The 18,633-nt window shown below is 52.5% G+C and overlaps 1 protein-coding gene across 4 annotated transcripts in view; it reads left to right on the top strand.

Moving 5' to 3' along the window:
• The first annotated feature begins 3,259 nt into the window (after positions 1 to 3,259).
• Positions 3,260 to 18,633, top strand: part of LOC109455581 (uncharacterized) — a 34,759-nt gene continuing 19,385 nt past the window's right edge. For 2 of the 4 annotated variants that reach the window (XR_012494525.1, XM_019747215.2), the window contains exons 1-5: positions 3,260 to 3,416; positions 5,974 to 6,052; positions 6,296 to 7,021; positions 8,712 to 8,824; positions 13,483 to 13,654. Coding sequence is in view for 3 of the 4 variants with exons in the window: in XM_019747215.2 (XP_019602774.2) it covers positions 6,880 to 7,021; positions 8,712 to 8,824; positions 13,483 to 13,654 (427 nt within the window). In the remaining variant the exon portion in view is untranslated. Of the gene's footprint in view, positions 3,417 to 5,973; positions 6,053 to 6,295; positions 7,022 to 8,711; positions 8,825 to 9,000; positions 9,115 to 13,279; positions 13,393 to 13,482; positions 13,655 to 18,633 lie in introns of all 4 variants that reach the window. The other 2 variants (XM_074326921.1, XM_074326920.1) reach the window with 2 other exon arrangements.

The following is an 18,633-nucleotide window of genomic DNA, read 5'->3' as shown; positions in this document are numbered from 1 at the left end:
GAGGCGCAGGCAGCCAGGGGATGCTGTTCTGTGAGAGCTCTCAGTATAGTTTTGAGAAGAGAGTGCATTTACCCATGCCTGGGAGATGGATATAGGAGGACCTTGTACTCATTTCCTGGCTGAATCTTAGGACGCTTGTACACTTGCCCACAAGTATGTACATGTGGATAGGAGACTGCTCATACGGCTTTTGAGGGTTCCCAAGTATGAATTTAAAAAAAGAAGAAAAATGTGTGCTTTGAATTAGATCTATGTGAAAAAAAAAAAAAAAAAAAGGCAGCAGGCTAAGCCATGCGTCTGGGACACTGGCTCTCCTCCAGGGCTCTTCAGGAGAGTTGGGTTTCAGCATGTACAGAAAAGAACGTGAGCCATTTCTCAACCTGGATTTCCTCGTCTGCTTTGCCCTATAGATATGAATCTGAGCCTCCCAATGTCCTTTTTGAGCAAGGAAAGCATGCAGGAAGGACATCGCTGAGATTGAGAAATAGTTGGGATTCAAATATTACCATAGATTGGCTCTCTGAAGTTATTTCTTCCATTGCTTTGGAACAATAAATGTTTAAAAAGTTAGATTCTGAGTTCCAGAAAAGCCAACGAAAACATTTAAACATATGGATTTTTTTTGTATTGTGGTTAAACCATGCTCAGTAGGATTAGTTTACAGCAGTCTTTTCTTTCTCTTTGCCTTTTCTTTTTCTATCTTTTTCTTTCTTCCTTCCTTTCTTTTAGGAAGCCAGAAGGATAAACATGTTGCCATGGCGTTCTGTTTAAAATAAAATACAATGGAAAGAAAAGCAGCATGATGAAGTAACCACATGGAGTGCAGGATACACCTGATACTAATTACTGTCATGCAGAATGTTCTGGAAGACATTTGACTCGCCTGATGTATACATTCAAATCAAGCAAAGCAGGACTGGAAAGCTCCTTGGGGACCATCTTGTCCAACTCTTTCCTCTTTCCAGATGAGGAAATAGGGGCCCAGAGAGAAGGGCCTGGACCTCAGCCTCCCAGCTAGGAGGGAGCAGAGCTGGGATTCAAACTCCAGGCACTTTTGTCAAAAACACATCATTTCCAGAGTCCCTTACCTTGGCCTGTCAGTAAGACCCTGAAAAAGAGGAGCTGAGTTTACTGTTAACCTTTGAGCAGCAGGCTTACGAGCCAGGAAGCCCAGAAAAAAAGCAAAGAGGCTGACTTGGCGGTGGGAGGCCCAACTTTCCTTCATGGGGCCAGGCCTTGCGGAGAGAGATGCGTATTACATGTCTGGAGTTTCTCCTTCCACAGGGCCTCCCAGGGGCACCCCAACCAAGGCCTGGGGCTCCTCCCAGAGCGTCAACTCATGTTCTTTGGGGCTGCAGAGCTGATGCCAGGAAGCACTCTCTCTGAGACAAACTCCATGGACCCCAAGTGCGTGACTACTGACGCTCTCTAGTGGCTGCCTTGGCTCCCACGCAGGCCTCCCACGCGCGGAGGGCGAGCGGGAGCCCCCGTGACAATGCGCACCCCTCGCCTCTGCCGGGGGAGGCTAGCAACCCGGTCTACCGGCGTCTGATTGGCCGCGCGGGCCTGACGACAGGAGCTCCTGCCCGCTGATTGGTCCCGGCCAGCACCGGCTGTTTCCTAGCTATTAATACCGTGGCTAATAAACGTTCTTCTGTTGACTGGGATGCCCGGAGCCATGATTTTTGAAGCTTTCTTGACGTCTTGACGTCTGTGGTTGATACAGGCCTTTTAGCCTCGCAAGTCCTGCTGTGGGGCTCTAGTCTCTGGAGTGGCTTGCATGCTCCCCAGGTTGTAGGTGGGGTGTTCGCTTTCTCCCTCACATTATTTGACATGTTAAGGGGCTCCCCACCATGTCCCCCAAAGCCCACTTTATCCTCATCGCCCCAGATGTGCCTGTACATCTATAAAGGAGACCCTGCCCAAGGCTCGGGTCTCCCGTGGCCTGGTGGTCCATTTTCACCTCCCTGTCACTAGCCATGGGCTTTACAAATAGTCTTGTCCCTTCATCTCTGCCCCAAATCTGCTGTCTGTGTAACAACCACCTTGCAGGACCGCTGGGCCTGGGGGGCTCTCTCTGAAGCTGATTTGAACACCCCCCGCCCCCAAGAAGTGTGAGGGAGCTGTTCTAACTTGATACCCACATGGGGCCCTCTGCCTTTCCCCTTTGGGGCCCATCACGCATTCTCACCCCTCTTCTGTCACCAGGCGCTTCATCCTTGCCCTCCCGGCTGCCACCCACCTGTCACCCTAAGATAGATCCTTAGTCCCTTTCAACAGCATTTTGACCTTTGCGAGAGGACATTTGATTGACGGCCCTACCCGCTTTGCCACTCAGTGCCCAGCAGAGCTGCTGAAGACGCCACCTGTTAAGGATCGAATCTCATGTGCCAAGTCCCAGCGCAAGAGGCCGTGCAGCTACACTCTGCCGCAACATGTGTCACTGCCTGTTTCTCCCGGGCTGTACGGGATGGGGGAGCTTTCAAAGTACACGAGGGGCAATCACCTCAGTTTTGGGGTGCACTCCATGCATCTCCAGGGGGGACACAGTCCTCCTCGAAAAGTATTTTCCCTAGAGGGACAGAGCTCGTGCATAGGTTCTTATTACAATCCCGGGTAGGGGGTACCCCCCTTGTTAACGTGGAGGAAATGGACCCCTTGGCAAAGGAAGGGGTACTGCAGGGTTCTGGGTACCTAGGTTGTAAGTGGCAGAGCCAGGACTCAAAATCCGGTTTTTCTGACTTGGAGATGCTGTGCCGAGTCTCCTGTGTCAAAGGTAACCAATCAGAAATGGGTGGGTGGGCTGAAAGGGGTGACAGCCGCCAACTTACATTTGGGTATCATTTATCTTGTCTGTGGTATTTTATTTTCCACGACAATAAGCAGAAAGCATCATTTTCTTTTCCTAAGACGTATCCTCTAATAGAGGTTCCGAAATAGCCAGGTGTGTGATCTGCTTCCACCGGCGCCCCAGCTTTACCCTCGGCCCACCCAAGAAAAACCATCCCCGGTCAGATTCTCCCAGCCAATTGTGCACACAAATCGCCCTGCTTGGTGAGCGGGGCTCGTGGAGGGAAAAAGCACCAGCGAGCACAGGGTGTTGGTCATGGCGGCGAGGGGCACTGCGGCAGAATTTTTTCCTCCCTTCTTTGCTGCAATCTGGGTGCGGCTAGAGCAATTTGTCATAGAATCTGGGGGGCTCATTTTTCCGGCCAATCACTTTTGGAGAAATGAGCGCATTGCAGCAGAATGCACTGACGTCAGAGACCACCCCTTCTGCGCCTCCATATAAACCCCACCCAGCCAGCCCCTAGCGCAGACGGCGGAGAGCTGGGATGGAGCGCGCCTTGGCCCGCTGGCCTCGGCTGCAGCTCCTCCCGAGAACCCGGGCACCCACGCGAGAATCTCCCCACCTGGTGAGTGGTTGGCCATCCTTGCCTGAAAGGATGTGCAAAAGGAAGGCTACACCCCCTTCTGGGTTGGGCTCTGTCCTCTTGGACATGCCGAAGGACAGACGCCCGGGACCTTCTCCTGAAGGTGGCCACCTCTCCTGGTAGCCGAGCATCGACAACGAAATGCTGTCAGGAAAGAAAATCTCGAGGCACATTTTCCCCGGGGGGAATCAGGGCCCCTTTCTCGTCCAGTCCTTGAGGATAGACTGGGTGTTGGGAGCTTAAATTAATAGGAGTGGGAGGAATCACACCAAACCCATGTCGGAATCCTGTGTCCCACAGTCACTGAGGTCCAAAACCTAGATTTTCTGTGTGTGAAGCCACCTTTAGAATCACGAATGGTAGGAGATATGGCGGCCGAAGGATTCTGCATGCCCCACTAACTGGGGGGAAAGCACCGAGGAGAAGGGTCTTCTGGGCATATTCCCCCCACCCCAGTTTCTGGCCAGCTTCTTGGTGGCCCGTAGGCGTGAGGAGTAGAGGTTCCTATCCGCGAGGCATTCCCAGCGTTAGCACACGGGTTTAGTGTAGAGCTGACTCGAGTCAAAGATTAAGAGTAAAATTTCTAACTGATATCATCTTGTTTCACCCTCATCAACCGCCTTAACAGTGGAGAGAGATGGCGCCCAAGTGCAAACCTGCCAGAAGCCCCCTAGGATCAGTTGTGTAGAGAAGGGCAGCTGGGGGGAGGGTCAAGTAATTGGGCGCACTGGCAGAATAGAAGCAGAGAGTGGGTTGGTGTTGAGAGAAAACCGTGCCCTTGGGCCTGGGAAGCCAGAGGGAAGAGAGTAGTACAGAAAAGGGGGCGTGTTTGGGGGGGTCTGGGAGCTGGGAATTGGGGATTGGGGGTCTTTTCAGCATTGCTTGATGGTCGCCAAAAGATTCTGACATGTTGCGGGCTTTTGACTTTTGATAAACTTGCTTTTTGCCATTTCCTTTGTCCCTGTCAAGCCCCCCCCCCCACTCTGCCCCCTCCCCACTCGGGGCCCGCGGGCTTGGGGGGGGGGGCGCAAGCGGGTTGCTACGTGGCAGGTTTCTGGAAGGTTTTCTTGTTGGCCGCCAGAGGGCGCTGGTGGCACTGCGGAATTTTGGGGGGCGGGGTGGGGAGGGGAGGTGGCCTTTGTTCTTCTGCTGGAGGGGGTCAGGCGCGAGATTTACTGGAGAATTCTGGATTCATTTACCTAGGGGGTAAATGTTTTAAGATCCCCGTGTTTACTGGGGCGCAGCTGCAGGGTTCGCGCTGGGTGGAGATGTCGTGATTCGCACTAGTTGTGTGACTTAGGAGGTCGTGGAAGAGCGTGGACACAAATTAATTTATTTTAGTTGGCTTTGGTTTTGGGGTCTTAGGAATGAGTGGCTCTTTTGAGCTGGATGAACAGGCTATAAAATGGTTAATTAGGCGCCGTTGTGCGGGGTCCTGAAATTCTTGCTGTGGAGAAGGGGAGGCAAGACGGGGGGGAGGCGATGTTGGTCTGGATGATTTTAGGTGGTTTTGGCCGCCTTTATATTCTTTTCTAGCGATACCATATTTTGTATCATGTGTCCAGAGACCACAGAAATGAGTGAAAACGTTGTTTGGAGAACTGGGCCTTTTAAATTTCAATTAACGTATGTTTAATTGGATTTACTGAAGGTTGGGGCCAAGATTTCTGTTTTTACTTATTAAAAGTGGAATCATGTTCTGGAAAGACCCTTATGGCGAGTGTCTCCTTGATATTCTCGTGTCTCTGGTACAGGGTGACCCCCACATTTGCGGGGTCCAGAAGGCACTCTGAGTATTTGAGTGGGGGTGCTGCCCGATGCCCACAGGTGGATTCTGGCTGGTGATGGCGGTCTTAGCGTTTTAGGGGACATTGGCAGCCCTGTGCGATGGGCTGGGTTGGGCTGTGCCCAGCCTCCTAGCTTGAAACTTGTTGGTCGCTCTCCCCCGCCACCTGGCCCATCCTTTGCCAGCTGTGCCCCTTGCAGCTGCGGGCCAGGCGGGGGCGGAGGCGCGGGAGGCTTCTCCTGCGCGCGCGCCGCAGGTGGCCATGCTCTTGGGCTCTGGGTGCTGACCGCGCGCCCCCTAGCGGTGTGTGCCGGCAAATGGTTCTCGGCCCGCTAAACCGGGCTTGAGGTTGCGCATGCGCACACAGTTAACACATGTGCCCTGTCAATCAAGTTCTCCTTACCCCCTCCCACTTCTCTCCCTCCTCCCCTTCCACTTTTCTCACTCCTCCCCCTCCCTATTCTCCTCCCCCTCCTATTTCTCCTCCCCCTTACCCCTCCCATTTCTCCTCTTTCTCCCTCCCCTCCCATTTTCCTCATCCCTCCTTTCCTCCCCTCTTTTCTCCCATTCTCTCCTTCCTCCTCTTCCCTCCCTCCACAACCCTCCCTCTTCTCTCTTAACCCCTCCCTCCTCCTTCCTCTTCCCACTCCCCCCTCCTTTCCCTCTGACTACCCGGTCTTTCTCTGCTGTTCCTGTGCTGGCCATTAGAGGTCATCAAGATGGTTTGTAATCTGGTCCCCTCCCATGCCATAGGGTCTCTCTTCAGCGATGACATCACCGGTTCACCTCCTTATCTTCAAGGACCACCTCTTGATGCCCAGCTGCTGCCAAGGTACTAGCTGTTCATCTCCACAGTATGGTACTCAACCCCTCCTTGTGACAGTTTATACACAACATGGCGGACAGAATCCGCACCCCTGCCACCCAGCATGTACCACCCCCAGACCCATTAGTAATTAAAAGACTACTTTAAATTTTAACTAATTAGTTTTAATTGTAATTAATACATTCACATTTTAATTAATACCTGGACTTGGGCTTTTGAGTGGGTCCTCTAACCTGTGATCAATTGCAGGAGCACTGATTCCTGGATCTCACCAGCATACAAAGCAGCCACTGGCAGAGACGCCCCCCACACCCCCCTGGACCAGGACGATGGAGGATGAAGAGGACCAGAACTGACCAACCAGCTGTTCCTCTTGGCTATAGGCTTAAAACAATGCCCTAGTGAGGGGGCATTGGTCGTTAACCCCTGACCTTTGCTATGCTTGTGCCTGTTGCAATGGATACTTTCCTGTAAGTCTCTGCTTGTGTTAATGTGCCAGCAACCTGGAGTGTTTCCCTCCCCAAGAAGGTGTCAGTCTTTCTAAGCTGACCCTATTGTTGCCCTTATGATGTCCTGAATGGAAAGATCCCTATGGGAACTTCTCAGGAGGGGGACCTGGGCCAAGGGCTCCACCGGCATCTCACTGGCAATTCCAAGGCCCAGGTGGGCTTCTGGAATAAGCATGAGCCCTGATGTCATGCTACTGAACTGCCAAGGGCATCCCCACGTTTGAGATCTCCCTGTCCTTTCTGGGGAATGGGGACGAGAAGCGCAACCTCCCAGGGCTGTTGTGAGTATTAAATGAGATAAAGCAGCCTCGGGCAGGGCCGGGCATGGAGGAGGCGGTCAGCAAATGTTTGTTGAAAAAGTTTGGTAGGTCAGTCCATTCCCACCATCTCACTTTTCTTACTCCTCTCATTTATTCTCCCACAGCACTCGGAATAGCCCCTGTCCACGGGGCTCTCCTTGCACCAGGTAGGGACTCCACCACGAAGGGTGACGGACGGGCTGACTTGAGTAGGAGCATGAATTATGCATGCGGTCATTTCCAGAGCACTTTCTATGTTCTGCAAATGTGTTATTTCTATGTCAGACAAATGTATATGTGAATGAGGCAGCCTCATTTACAGATGAGAATGAATTTGGCATGGACTTGAGTAATTTTAAAAAGGTGGGTAAGAACTGAGCGCCCCTCCCATGGGGTAGGGTTTATTCACATTTACAGTGAGGGCGCTGAGGCTGGAGGAATGTAAGTATTTTGTCACATTGCTGGCAAGGGAAGGGGTCAGAGTTGGACCCTGGCTGCCATTGTAGCTGCCCCTTACCCCCCTGGCCCAGAGTTAGACTAAGAGCCTTTTGATTTCCAATCAAGTTTTTGACAATGGGACAGTGTGTTTGAAATCTCAGCTGCCCAGGGTGGTCTTGGGGGTCTGGGTGGCCTCAATGTTGGTACCATGTGCTGGCTCCACCTCTCAATAACGGTGTGACCTTAAACAAGTCGCTTAACTTCTCCAGGTCTCAGTTCCTTTCATGGTCTAAATGAGGATTTAAAAAAAACAAAAAAAACAAACAAAAAAACACACCAAAAAAACCAAAACAAAAAAACGTCTTTATCTACCCCACAGGGTGCTTTTGAAGACCAAATGATGCAACTACTATGAAAGTGCTTTGTAAATTGCTGTGGAAATTGCTAGATCCTTAACACACGGAGGTTGTCCCTCATTGTTCTCAGGCCCAGCCCTATGCTCCCTCAGTAATAACTGGGCTAGCACCCAGTAGGTGCTGTGTGTGTTTGCATTCAATAAAATTCCAAAATGAATTAAAGCAGAATTAATTCAACAAACATTTTCTGGAACACCGACAATATGCCCAGCGCACCAGGCCTGGTATGTGATACAAAGATGATGAAAACAGTCTCTTGGAAGCTAATTGGGGTCCTCATTTGACCAGCACTTTCTTTCGTCCCCTTTTAAGCCAACCAGTTTTGTCCGGACAAGACAAAAAACGACTCAGGCTGCTTTAGAGAAGCCCAGCTTGGTGTAGACAATAGCTCCCGGCTTCTGAAAGGGCCTGATTGGATTATGTGGCAAATGAAGGTGGAAGGATGACTTGGAAGGTGACAAATGAAGTGGGCGGAGATCTGCTTTGGGTTAATCCAGGCTATTAGGAGGGAACCTTTTGTCTTCCAGAGGCCTGCAGGAGCTTTTACCACTGGTTTTTCCATCTTTAATGTAAGGACGCATAATTTCTGGTCAGTGAAAATCCAGGCCCCAGTGTGATTTGAGTGGGCTGTAAAATTGAGCGTCCTACTACCAGTGAGTAATTACAGTGAACATTTATGTCTCCCTTTGCAGTTTGCAAAGGCCTTTTTGCAACTGTCAATTCATTTGACCCTCACAACTCCCTGTTCCGACCCCGGGGCTGGCCTGCTGCCTCCCAGGGGAACAGAGGCTGTCAAGCGGCCCTTCAGATTTGGGCCCCATGATACATTTGCACCCCCTTTGCCTCTTGTGTCTTAAAGGAAGAGGTGTCCTCTACACTGCCCCTCCTGTCTGAGACCTGGACCTCCTGCCACCCATTATACTCTGATTTCCTAACTTCTCCCTGCGCCTGAGCCTCCCACTGTCCTTTCTGGCAACTACAGTCTCTCTCTTTCCTTTCACAGACAAGCTTCTTGAAAGGCCTGTCTACACTTGCTGTCTTCCTTCTCCACCTCCAATTTCCTCTTCAACCCACTGCTTCCTGACTTCTGTACTCCGTCGAACAGCTCTCACTCAGGTAATGACTTTTCTGTAGCTTAACCCCGGACACGTTTCTGGCTCATGGACACACGGACACACGGACACATTCCCATTCGCCTCTCATGGCTTTCAGCCCTGGTTCACCTCTCCTGACACATAGTCCCCGTGGACTTCTCAGGGACACCTGCTCCTGGCATCCTTCGTTGTTCTTAGCTTCTTTTAGGAATTCGCATATCCAGATCACCCAACTTCTGGAACTTTCCTTTTACCATCTCTCCCTGGATCTGAGTCCTGGCTAACCCACCTGGTGCTGAGGCCTTGGAGTAGGTAGGTCAGTTTTTCCAAGCCCCCTTTTTCTTGGTTGCAAAATAGGGTTAAAAATCTTCACCTGGCAGGTCAGGTGGGTTGTCTTGCAAGTGAGAACCAGACACTTTGAGGGACTTGAAATAAGGTCAGTGAAGTACTCATGAGAAAATACAATTAGTCACCATCAGATTTTCTTACAGGTTAAGTTCCCACGGGGAAGACCACAGAGAGAAGAAAGAAGTGGAGAGGGGAGGGGGGAAGTGGGAGAGAAAGAAGAAAAGAATTAAAAAAAGGCACTTAAAGACAAAAAAGTAGGGAAGGGAAACTTAGGAAATATTAAAATCTACCAAAAACACACCCAGAGAAAGGTTTCCTCTTGGGTTGGGTTGGGCTAAAATAAACAGGAAAAAGGTTTTAAATTGATTACCCCAGTGACAAATCCCAGGAAGCTTTCAAATCAAATTGCCCCGTTTTGGGGTTTTAACTCCTTCTATCAAGTTTAACCTCTTTACCTCCTTCATCCTGGTTAAACCCTCCCTGGCCCCTTTGCTGGTGATTAAATGCTGAAGGTACACGGAGTCTTTCAATGAATGAATGGCCAACAGAAAGAGCCCTCCCCCTCCCCCCAGCTGTGTTTTTCAGTTTTATTCCACTTTCCGCCCTTTTCCTTAATGAACACAGGGCTAATCTTGGGCCTTGTCAAGGAAGAGGCTGCAGACGTTAATGAGCTAGCTGCTGGGTTCCAATGTTCCTCTCATAAGGAGCTTTCTTTGTCCGCGAAGGAAAAACACACTGATTATCATAATGAGGTGAACTGGCGTCTGCTGGGGCAGGGGCGCCGTGATCCTTAGGCCACACTTCTAATTTCGGGCTGGAGCTGAGGTTTCATTTGCTCCTCATTTAAGTCTTGGCCTGGCCCTTTCAAGGAGGTTGGAGGTTGAAGGCTGTTTTGGGGAAGGGCTGCTTTTGCAGAAAGTTTCTTTGTTGGACCCGCTGCGCAGATGCAACAGGCCAGGGTGATGCCTGCCTCTGGGATTCATTCTCCAGAAGCTGAGGAAAACGGGTGCCCGGTTCCAACGCTAGCACGCACATGACTTGTTTCAGAACCCATGGAACATTAAAAACTTAAGGTTACCAACTGGTAGACAAGTACCAAGTCACAGGTGTAGAACCCATGAAATTATCACCAAGTGAACACCCATGTATTGTCTCATCCAGGTCAAAAAATGGATGGATATTTGTGCCCCAGAGGCCCCCCATCCCCATGGAAGGGCATGGCTTGGGGTTCACATTTAGGTCCTGCATATTGAGGAGTGAGGTTCAGAGCTAGTGGTTTGTTGGGCAGTGAGCCAAATGCAGAGGGGACAGACGGCTCTGAACCGGCACCAGACCCTGTGGGCACTCGTGCCCTTCGTGTTGTCCTCATCCCACATCCTGTGCCCTGACCGAACTCCTTTCTGTCCTGATCCTAGAACTCCCGCAAGCCCATTAATGTCGGCAGGTATGGCCCGAGCCTGAAACTTGCCCTTGTGTGTCCCGAGTTCTGGACATTTGTCATCCCAAGGCAGATCAATTAAATAAGATCACTTCAATTAAACTTCAGGATCTGGCCAGATCTTCAGCCAAATGGAAAATGAAGGGGGAAGCGAGGAGGTTGGAGCAAGACAACTTAGTGAAAAACTTATGAGCCTCCATTCCCTCCCTCTTTCCCTCCCTCCCTCCCTCTTTTCTGCTAGGGTCCTCTGGCTGCCTGGATCAGAGTCAGACACTCCAAGTTAGCAAAACCTGCTCTCAAGTACCCCAATAAAAAATGTCAAAGGGTATCCACCTTTTCGTGGAGGTGACCCAGATGTCGACCAGACTAGGGGACGATGAGGGTGGCACCTCTGAAAATGGGGCTCCCACAAAAACTCTCTTCCATCCAGTTCTTGGACAGACAGCAGTTCCTGGTTCTAATTGAGAGGACACATTTTAAACAAGAAAAAAATCCATAGGATCCTTCTCACATCAAATACATAGTGATAATTGAAATATAGGCCCAGGCCCAGGGGGTGGCCGGTTAGCTCAGTTGGTTAGAGGATGGTGCTGGTAGCACCAAGGTTGCCGGTTCAATCCCTATACAGGCCACTGAGCTATGCCCTCAAAAAGTTAAAAGTACAGGCCCAAAGTGTCATCTGTATTCTAGCATTTGAGTGCCCATGGCGGGTGCAAGGCATGCGTCAGCCGGGGTCTCGTGCTGATTCCCAGGGCCCTAACTGCCCAGCCGGGGAAACCCATCTCCCCACCCTGCGCTTGCTGGGGCTTCTGTGAATCAGGCAGCCTTATTTTTCTGAGGCCACCAGCAGAGGGGTCCAAACCTCATCACTCCCCTGAGTGTAGTGGTGGCTGTTTTGTTTCCTTGTTCCTGTGGCACCCCATTTTGTGCCTGTGCTCATGGGACCCCTGCATTCCACTGTTCCAGCCCAGGGGTCCTGGGTGGCTTCCTGAATTGGCCCCTGGATGCCCAGAACCCACTGATCTCAACATCTGTCATTCAGGTGAACCCTGGAGGCTTCGGAGATTTGGGAAGATGTGATTTAATCAGATGGGAAACTAGGGAACGAGTGACACCCGGAGCTGTGCTCCCCCATTCTTCTGAGTTTCTGGTTTTCTGCTTTTACTGCTCACCTCTGTGCTCCATCCTCCCTTCTCTCCTGTACTCCATCACCATTTCCTAATCCGGTCCTCTGGGGGTGCCCTAGGCCAGCCCACACCTCCTTTGGGTGTCCCAGCACCAGCTTGGCACAAAGTGGGGTTCAGTAAGAGTATGTGGGATGTATGTTTGGATAGGTGAGTCAATGAAGGAACTTGACTGCCATACTCAAGTTGCTAGACGGGAGTCAATGGGGCGTAAGTAGTTACAGGTCAAAAGGGTGGAGGGTGGATTTCGTGTTACTGAGAGGAGTGGGCTTTGCCCCACCCCCAGCCCCATTTGAGCAGGGGCCCTGCCAGTCTCACCCCTTCATTCACTCATGCGTCCATCCCGTCATTCAACAGTTGATCCTTACTGAGCAAGCCCACGGCCCGGCCCCGGGCTTGGCACCCGCCACGCTAGCACGTCCCTTGATGGCCTCTGCCCCCCGGGAGCGTGGGCCGGGGGGTTGCCTCTGCTGAGGGCGGCCTCAGGGCTGCCCCAGTGCCGGAGCCCACTCCGGCCTTGTAGAAGGCAGGCAAGATGGTGCGAGGGGCGGGCCTGGTTTGCCTTCCTTTGGCCAGTTGGCCGGTGGCCTTTAATTCAGACCCTGGAGGAGCCTCAAACCTGCTCATCTCCAGGGCTCTGCAAGCCAGCCCCTCCTGCCTGCCTTGCCTCCACACCCATCCCGTAGCTGAGTGCTGACAGCTGTTCCGGGTCCCTGCCCTGGTGGGAGCACAGGAACAGCTGTGGTGTGTGTCCCCTTGGGCTCTGGCCACACAGGTCTCCCTCTTGAGTTGAGGGTCCCGAGAGCTGGACCCCTCCCTCCATGATACCTTCCTCCCCCTGGGGCTAAATCCAGCTCCTTTGCCTCCCAGTCACTGGCTGGGGCCTGTGCCATGCAAAAGACAGATGGCTGGGAACCTCCAGGGAGCTCTGTAGGCTCCTCGTCTGCCTGGCTGCCTACCTGCTCTGCTCTACCTGGCAGCTCCTCCCCTGGCCCTCCACCAGCCAGGTTGGTTGCCCACCTGGAGCTCTGCTTGCCACAGTCTCTTGCTTGGCCTGACTGACATCCCCTTTGTCTGTGCCCGAGTCACCCAGCTCCTTACTCTCTGGGCCTCAGTTGCCCAACCCTCTGACTCACAGGTTGGTTTTCCTTGCTGAGCCCACACTTGTGTTACTTGGTTCTGCCTGCTGCCTCGTCCACCTACCTATTTGCCTTTGACCCTGATGCTGGATCAAATACCCTTCCCCCAGCCCAAGAAGCCACTCCTTCTCAGTGCTGCCCAGGTTGCCAGCAGCCCCCCAGTACCTGTGGGACAATCCCCTGCTGGCATGCCATCTCCCCCAACCATCTTCAAACGCCTCCCCCCATGGGCCTGTTCCCAGGGTCCAAGTGACTTTGTCCCGCCCCTTGCCCCCAGAACCCTTTGTCATCGTGTCGGAGCAGGTATTCCCACGGCCTGCCCGTACCACCACCCTGTCCCTCTGAATCCTGGGCTCTGCCTGCCCTAGGTCTCAGCTTGGTCTGCGGGCTGACCCCCGCAGGCCTGTGGCTTCTCTTGCACCTTTTCCTGTCATCGCTTATGCCCATGAGCCACCTTCTTCCACTGAAAACCAAACTTGAGGTGAGACTAGGCCCTGTGCCTTTTCTTGGTGTATGTGTAGCTTTTCTTGGGTGCTTGCCTTCCTGTAATTCTAACTTTCTGTCCCCAAAGGCGACCCCATCATCAGCACAGAGGCTGCGACCTGGCCAGGCTGGCCGAAGGACTGGATGGAAGAGGCGGAAGAGCCCCCAGACGACCATCGCCCTGGACCTGGCCCTCCTTCCTGACGGTCACCTGGTATCTCACCTCAGCCCCATGCCTCTAGCTTCCTTCCTGGTTTGGGGTGAGTCTCTTGTTTTCTTGGGGCACTTAAGATTTCATTAGGTTCAGCTCACGTGTCTTCTGTTCAAGGCTATACATTTAGCCTGGGGAAGGGCCATTCCTTCTACCCCATCCCGGGGCCTGGGGGTCTGGAAGCTGCCTTGCCTCACGGAGCCAGCGTGCATAGGGGCCACCCAGTTGACGGCATGCTGTGGGCCCTGAATGGTAAGTAAGGAGCGTCCACTTTGGCCCGGGCCGTGACAACCGGCTAGGGCCAGGCACATAGTAGGTCCTCATCAAAGCTTTGCTGAGCATGTTAATGAGATGAATCAGGGTACACTCGCTCCCTAAGCACCCCCCAGTTTAGAGATGTGGAAACACACATGCTTGTCTTTTCTGTAGCTAGAAAAACATTTCTCTCCCACGCCACGGTCATGTCCGTCCCCAAGAAAATGCTGGCTTCTCACACATGAGGCTTTGATAATGTCCTTTAATCAAATAGTGGTTTTTGAGTGAGTTCTTCTCTTGGCCTCTTTTCCTCACCCCTGAAATTGCAATGAGATGGGAATGTTTTGTTTGTTTAAATAAAATCAGTAATGGTAGAGAAGAAGAAGAAGAAAGCAGAGGATTACAGCACACAGTTCCCTCCAGGATTCGTCATTTGTTTATCTGTGGTTCACTTATGCAAGACATGTTAATGGAGCCTGGGGGCTCGGGGCTGAGGTCCTGGGGTGCCAAGACCAGCTTTGCCTTAAGGTCCGGAGGGTCAAGTTGGGTGTCCCGGGAGGTCCCACGTGGTGATGTGGCCCATGCGGCAGCTGACCAAGGTGGACAGGAAAAGAGGAGGCTTAGCTGAGGCCACCATTCTTTTTGGGGTCCCAACGGCTGAGTCTCATAGAGGTGCAATGGGGTGTTTTTGGAGCCAGCAGTCTAGGGGGGCTGTGCTCACATGCCTGGCGGGCCTCATGTCTGCTGTGCCCGGGGTAGATACCAGGATGAATCAGTGTGTGCAGAGTGCCAGGTGGTCCAGGTGGGAGAGGACAAAGGCCTGGAGGCCGGGGGTGATGTGGAGTCAATTCCCCAGATGCCAGCACCCCCCCCCCCCCCGTGATGCTCACTTACACAGGGGGTCTCTGCGAGAGGAAAGGTGTGAACACGGCTCTGAGCCGAGCTGGGGGCCTCGCCTTCAGGTGCCTCAGCCCCTGTGTGGCCTGCTGCCTCTGGGCTCCCTGTGGGTCTTGGGTTTCTGGCATGGCATCCATAACACACTTTCCTCAAACAGAAGTTTCAGAGACAGCTCCTCCACAGCCCTGCCTTCTCCCCTGAAATGGAAATGGGGTGCGGATATTATTTTTAAATAAAACGTGAAAGTGTAGGCGGAGAGGGGCAGAGGGATCCAGCCGGGGGGGCTGTTGCCTTTGTCTGCTTGTTTTCATTCCCGGGAGAGCCCCTCAGGATGGAGAGAGGTGGGGGAGAGTGTGCCCAGGACTAAACCCAGGGAGGGGCCCCCGGAAGACTCTGCCCTGTGATATTTACTCCACAGCTGGCATTTACTGAGCCACCTGCAAACATGGTGACGTGGAAGAGAGGCCTGGCAGGAGCTTTACACAGGGCAGGATGTAGGACTCCTAGGGGGGTCATATCTGGAGCTTACCAGAAAGATCCGTGGAGGTAGTCTGAACCAAATGCCCTGGGCTTCTGGATTCTTCCTGAGGGAACATCTCAGGACTCCTTCAAGGTGGACTGAGCTGAAGGGGAGTCAAGGCAAGGGCAAGTGCCCCACCAGTCCCAGACTTTGCCAGCCCCCCACCCCTCCCACTGCTCAGCAGTTTGGGGTGGCCTGTCTTTGGGCTGAGCTGTATTTCAGGTACACTTGTGAATGTGCAGTCTTGGGCAAACACGTATTTTGGGTTTTGTGTGTCATAAGCACAAAATACATAACAATAGATCAAGTTCTCAATTAAAGACGTCGAAACAGAGCATCATCCATCAGCCTTGCAGCCAATCATCACAGGAATTTCAGGAAGGCCATCATTAAGAGTTGAAAAATATTTGTTTTCAGGAGAATTCTTTTTTGATGGATTGGCCCGTCCCTGAACAGTGAGAGGGTGGAAATGAGACCCTAACGGGCCAGATGGGCAGAGGACTCTGTCACCGCGGAGGGAGGGATTTATCTGGCCATTTTGTCACTGTCCTAAGCTGTTCCCTGGGGCCTGCATCTAGCTGGACGCTTCCTGGTGGGCTCAGATGTCAGGGAAGAGGTGGTGGCCTTGTCTGCAAGCTGGCCCTCCTGTCTGCCTGGCTCCCCTGGGTGGGTGGGAAAGGGAACTGAGTGCCACTCAGCCTCTGTGCTCATGGAAAGGAAAAAAGGGCCCCCCTCTTTCATCCTCCCCCCAATTTTCCTACCTGCAGGTTGCCTGTGGGGCTGATTGCAGCTTCCAGGGTCCCTGACCTCGTGCCTCCTGATTTGTGTTTTAAACCCCAAATATATTTCCAAGCACATTTCTCCAAGTAATGTCAAAACCTGGCAAGACTGAGGACAGCAGGACGCATATGTTTCTTATTCCTTCATTTACATGAAGTAACTTAAATGTGTTTTTTTATGTGCAATCTGATTTCCAGAAAGAAAAAAAATCTGCCCGTCGTTAATGAGTTTGCTAATGAATTTTTCCTTGAAAAGAGGAAGGCGGCTTTACACAGAGGGGGGCGTGGGGGGAGACAAATTAAGGTTGCACAGGGTTAAAGGGCAGTGGACAATGTAGAAACCAGTATTGTTGGCTGAAATGGGAAAGGTCTGGGGTGCTGGGGGGCCTTTTCTTTGTAGAAGACTGGAATTGAACAAGTTGTGGCTAAGTCCCAAGAGCGAGTTCCCTTCCCCCCGCTGCTTGGAGCCCTATCCACTCTCCTCAAAGAGGAATAAAGAAGTATAGCTTGGTCTCCCAACCCCTGGTTTGAACACATGGAACATTCCGGAAAAAGAGTTGTAGCTCTCCAAATGAGGCCATCTCAAGTGTGGGGTTCCCGTTTGGCAAGGGAGAGACAAGTCTGGTTGGGGCAGGAGGGAAGACTGTCACTATGGTGCTGGTTCAGAGGAGCAGTCCCAGCCCTCTGGGAAGTCTGAGGGAAGGGCTGGTAGAGGCAGGAACACCTTGGCGAGGAATGAGTCAGTTTCAGAGCCAGGAAAGGCACGCAGGGAGGGAGCCCCAGGGACTCCACTGGGAGGAAGCCTGCCCCCCACTGGGCACCCTCTGGGCATTGGAGCAGGACAGGAAGAGCAGGGTGAGGGTTCCCAAATTTAGCTGGATCCAGAAGAGGTGGAGGGACTCCCTTCTGTGCCAACACAAGCTGCCTGACCCCTGAGAGCTGTGTCTTGGGAGGTGTCCACATGTCCTGGAATTTCTGGTGCCTTCTGGATTTTAGCACTTGGTCTTTATCCCCAGTCTTCACTGGAAAACGGATCGCTCTAGTCATGTTTTGGGGCACTAAGTGCAATTAGAATGTCTCCAGACATATCTATAATTGTCTTCTTGGCTCCCTTCCACCGTAAGTCCTTGGTGGTCATGGGGACCTGTGGGCAGAGCAGGTGTTGGGTGGCTGAGGCCGGGGTGGGCCCCAACCTGGGGGGATGTGTGTGAGAGAGGAGTTAATTAAGGGAGAGGAGGATGGTGAGGGTGTAGTCATGACTCTCTTAATTGCTCTCCAATTTCTTTGGGCTTAAAAAAAAATCCAGATGGAGACTTCTTAAGTCCCCCACCCTGGGGGTCGGGGGAAGGAAGCCTGCCCACCACCTTTTGCCTGGCTTCTCTCTGCACGCAGTGAATAGGGTCTTTGGCAGGGGCTTAAGGAGGAGACTCTTAGCCTGGGAGCTCCCAGGGCCGTTCTGATGGAAACAAAGGCACAGGCAGAAAGGAATGTGGGGAGCCCCCACGGAGAACAGCCACCTGGGGATAATTGGGAGGGCTGAGTGCAGATGAGTTTTCCCAGGTCTGTGAATACATTCTTTCAATAGAAGGTGCCTTTTCTTCAGATGAAAAGAAGAAAACCTCAATTACCTTCTCCTGAGACCAAGGGTGTGGGAGTGTGTGTGTGTCCCCTCCGGGGGGGACTCCTGCGGGGCCCCCTTGCCCTTGTGTGTGTGTCTTCGGAGACACAGACAAGAGGCAGCACAATGGCACGCTTAACCAGCCACCCCAGCAGCATGACCCTGGCCATGCTCATGCTCCTTGTTCTAGGGCTTTCTTTTTGCAAATTTCTCAGGAGGAAGAATCAGTGTAGCTGTGCCTGTAAACAAGAATTTGATCGAACTGGGCCTGATGCCCAAGAGACAGCCAAAGAGACAGAATGGGGCCAAGGGACAGAACTCCAGGATGGAAAGTTGGGGAAGGAGGACAGTCAGAGGGGCCAAAGGCTGACCGCACGTCTGTGTGGGCCGTCCAGGACCGTAGCTGTGCTGCTGCTCCTGCCTTTCCGGCCTTTTCTTGGGGCCACCCTATGGGTGGAGAGAGGCTCATTCCTACCAGACTAAGAAATTGGGGTTGGGGGGCTTGTGGATCCACAGAATTGTACTGGAGGTCAGAGAGGATGAGGGGAGAGCAGCTTACCTGGGCAGGGGTGGCCCTGAGCACGGGGACCCTTTGAGTTGTAAAACAGTTTGTGTTATCATTGCCCTAAACTAATCTGAGGGCTCGGGCCCCTCTGCTGGAACCAGGGCAAAGTCACTGGCACGGGGGAAGGAGTCCCAGGTCTCCATCTTGGCCAGTGTCTTTGTTTCTCCTGGCTTCGGGGCCTCAGTTTTCCCATCTGTAAAATGAGGCAGTAGTCTGTCACTTCTGCATATTCTGTAAGGCAGAAGAAGCATGGGATGTCAGTATTGGAAAAGCGAGGGGAGGGGATGGAGGTCTCAAGTGTCCAGATTGGGCCCCCCCCAGCTTCCTGGCTGGGCACTGGGATCAGGGCACACGCCCTGCTACTTGGGACAGGTCAGGTGGTCAGAGGAGAGAT

This window comes from Rhinolophus sinicus, linkage group LG03 (genome assembly GCF_036562045.2).
Source record: "Rhinolophus sinicus isolate RSC01 linkage group LG03, ASM3656204v1, whole genome shotgun sequence".
In the NCBI taxonomy this organism is placed as follows: domain Eukaryota; kingdom Metazoa; phylum Chordata; class Mammalia; order Chiroptera; family Rhinolophidae; genus Rhinolophus; species Rhinolophus sinicus.
The sequence above is the reverse complement of the archived record's forward strand: the minus strand, read 5'-3'. Positions and strand labels throughout refer to the sequence as shown.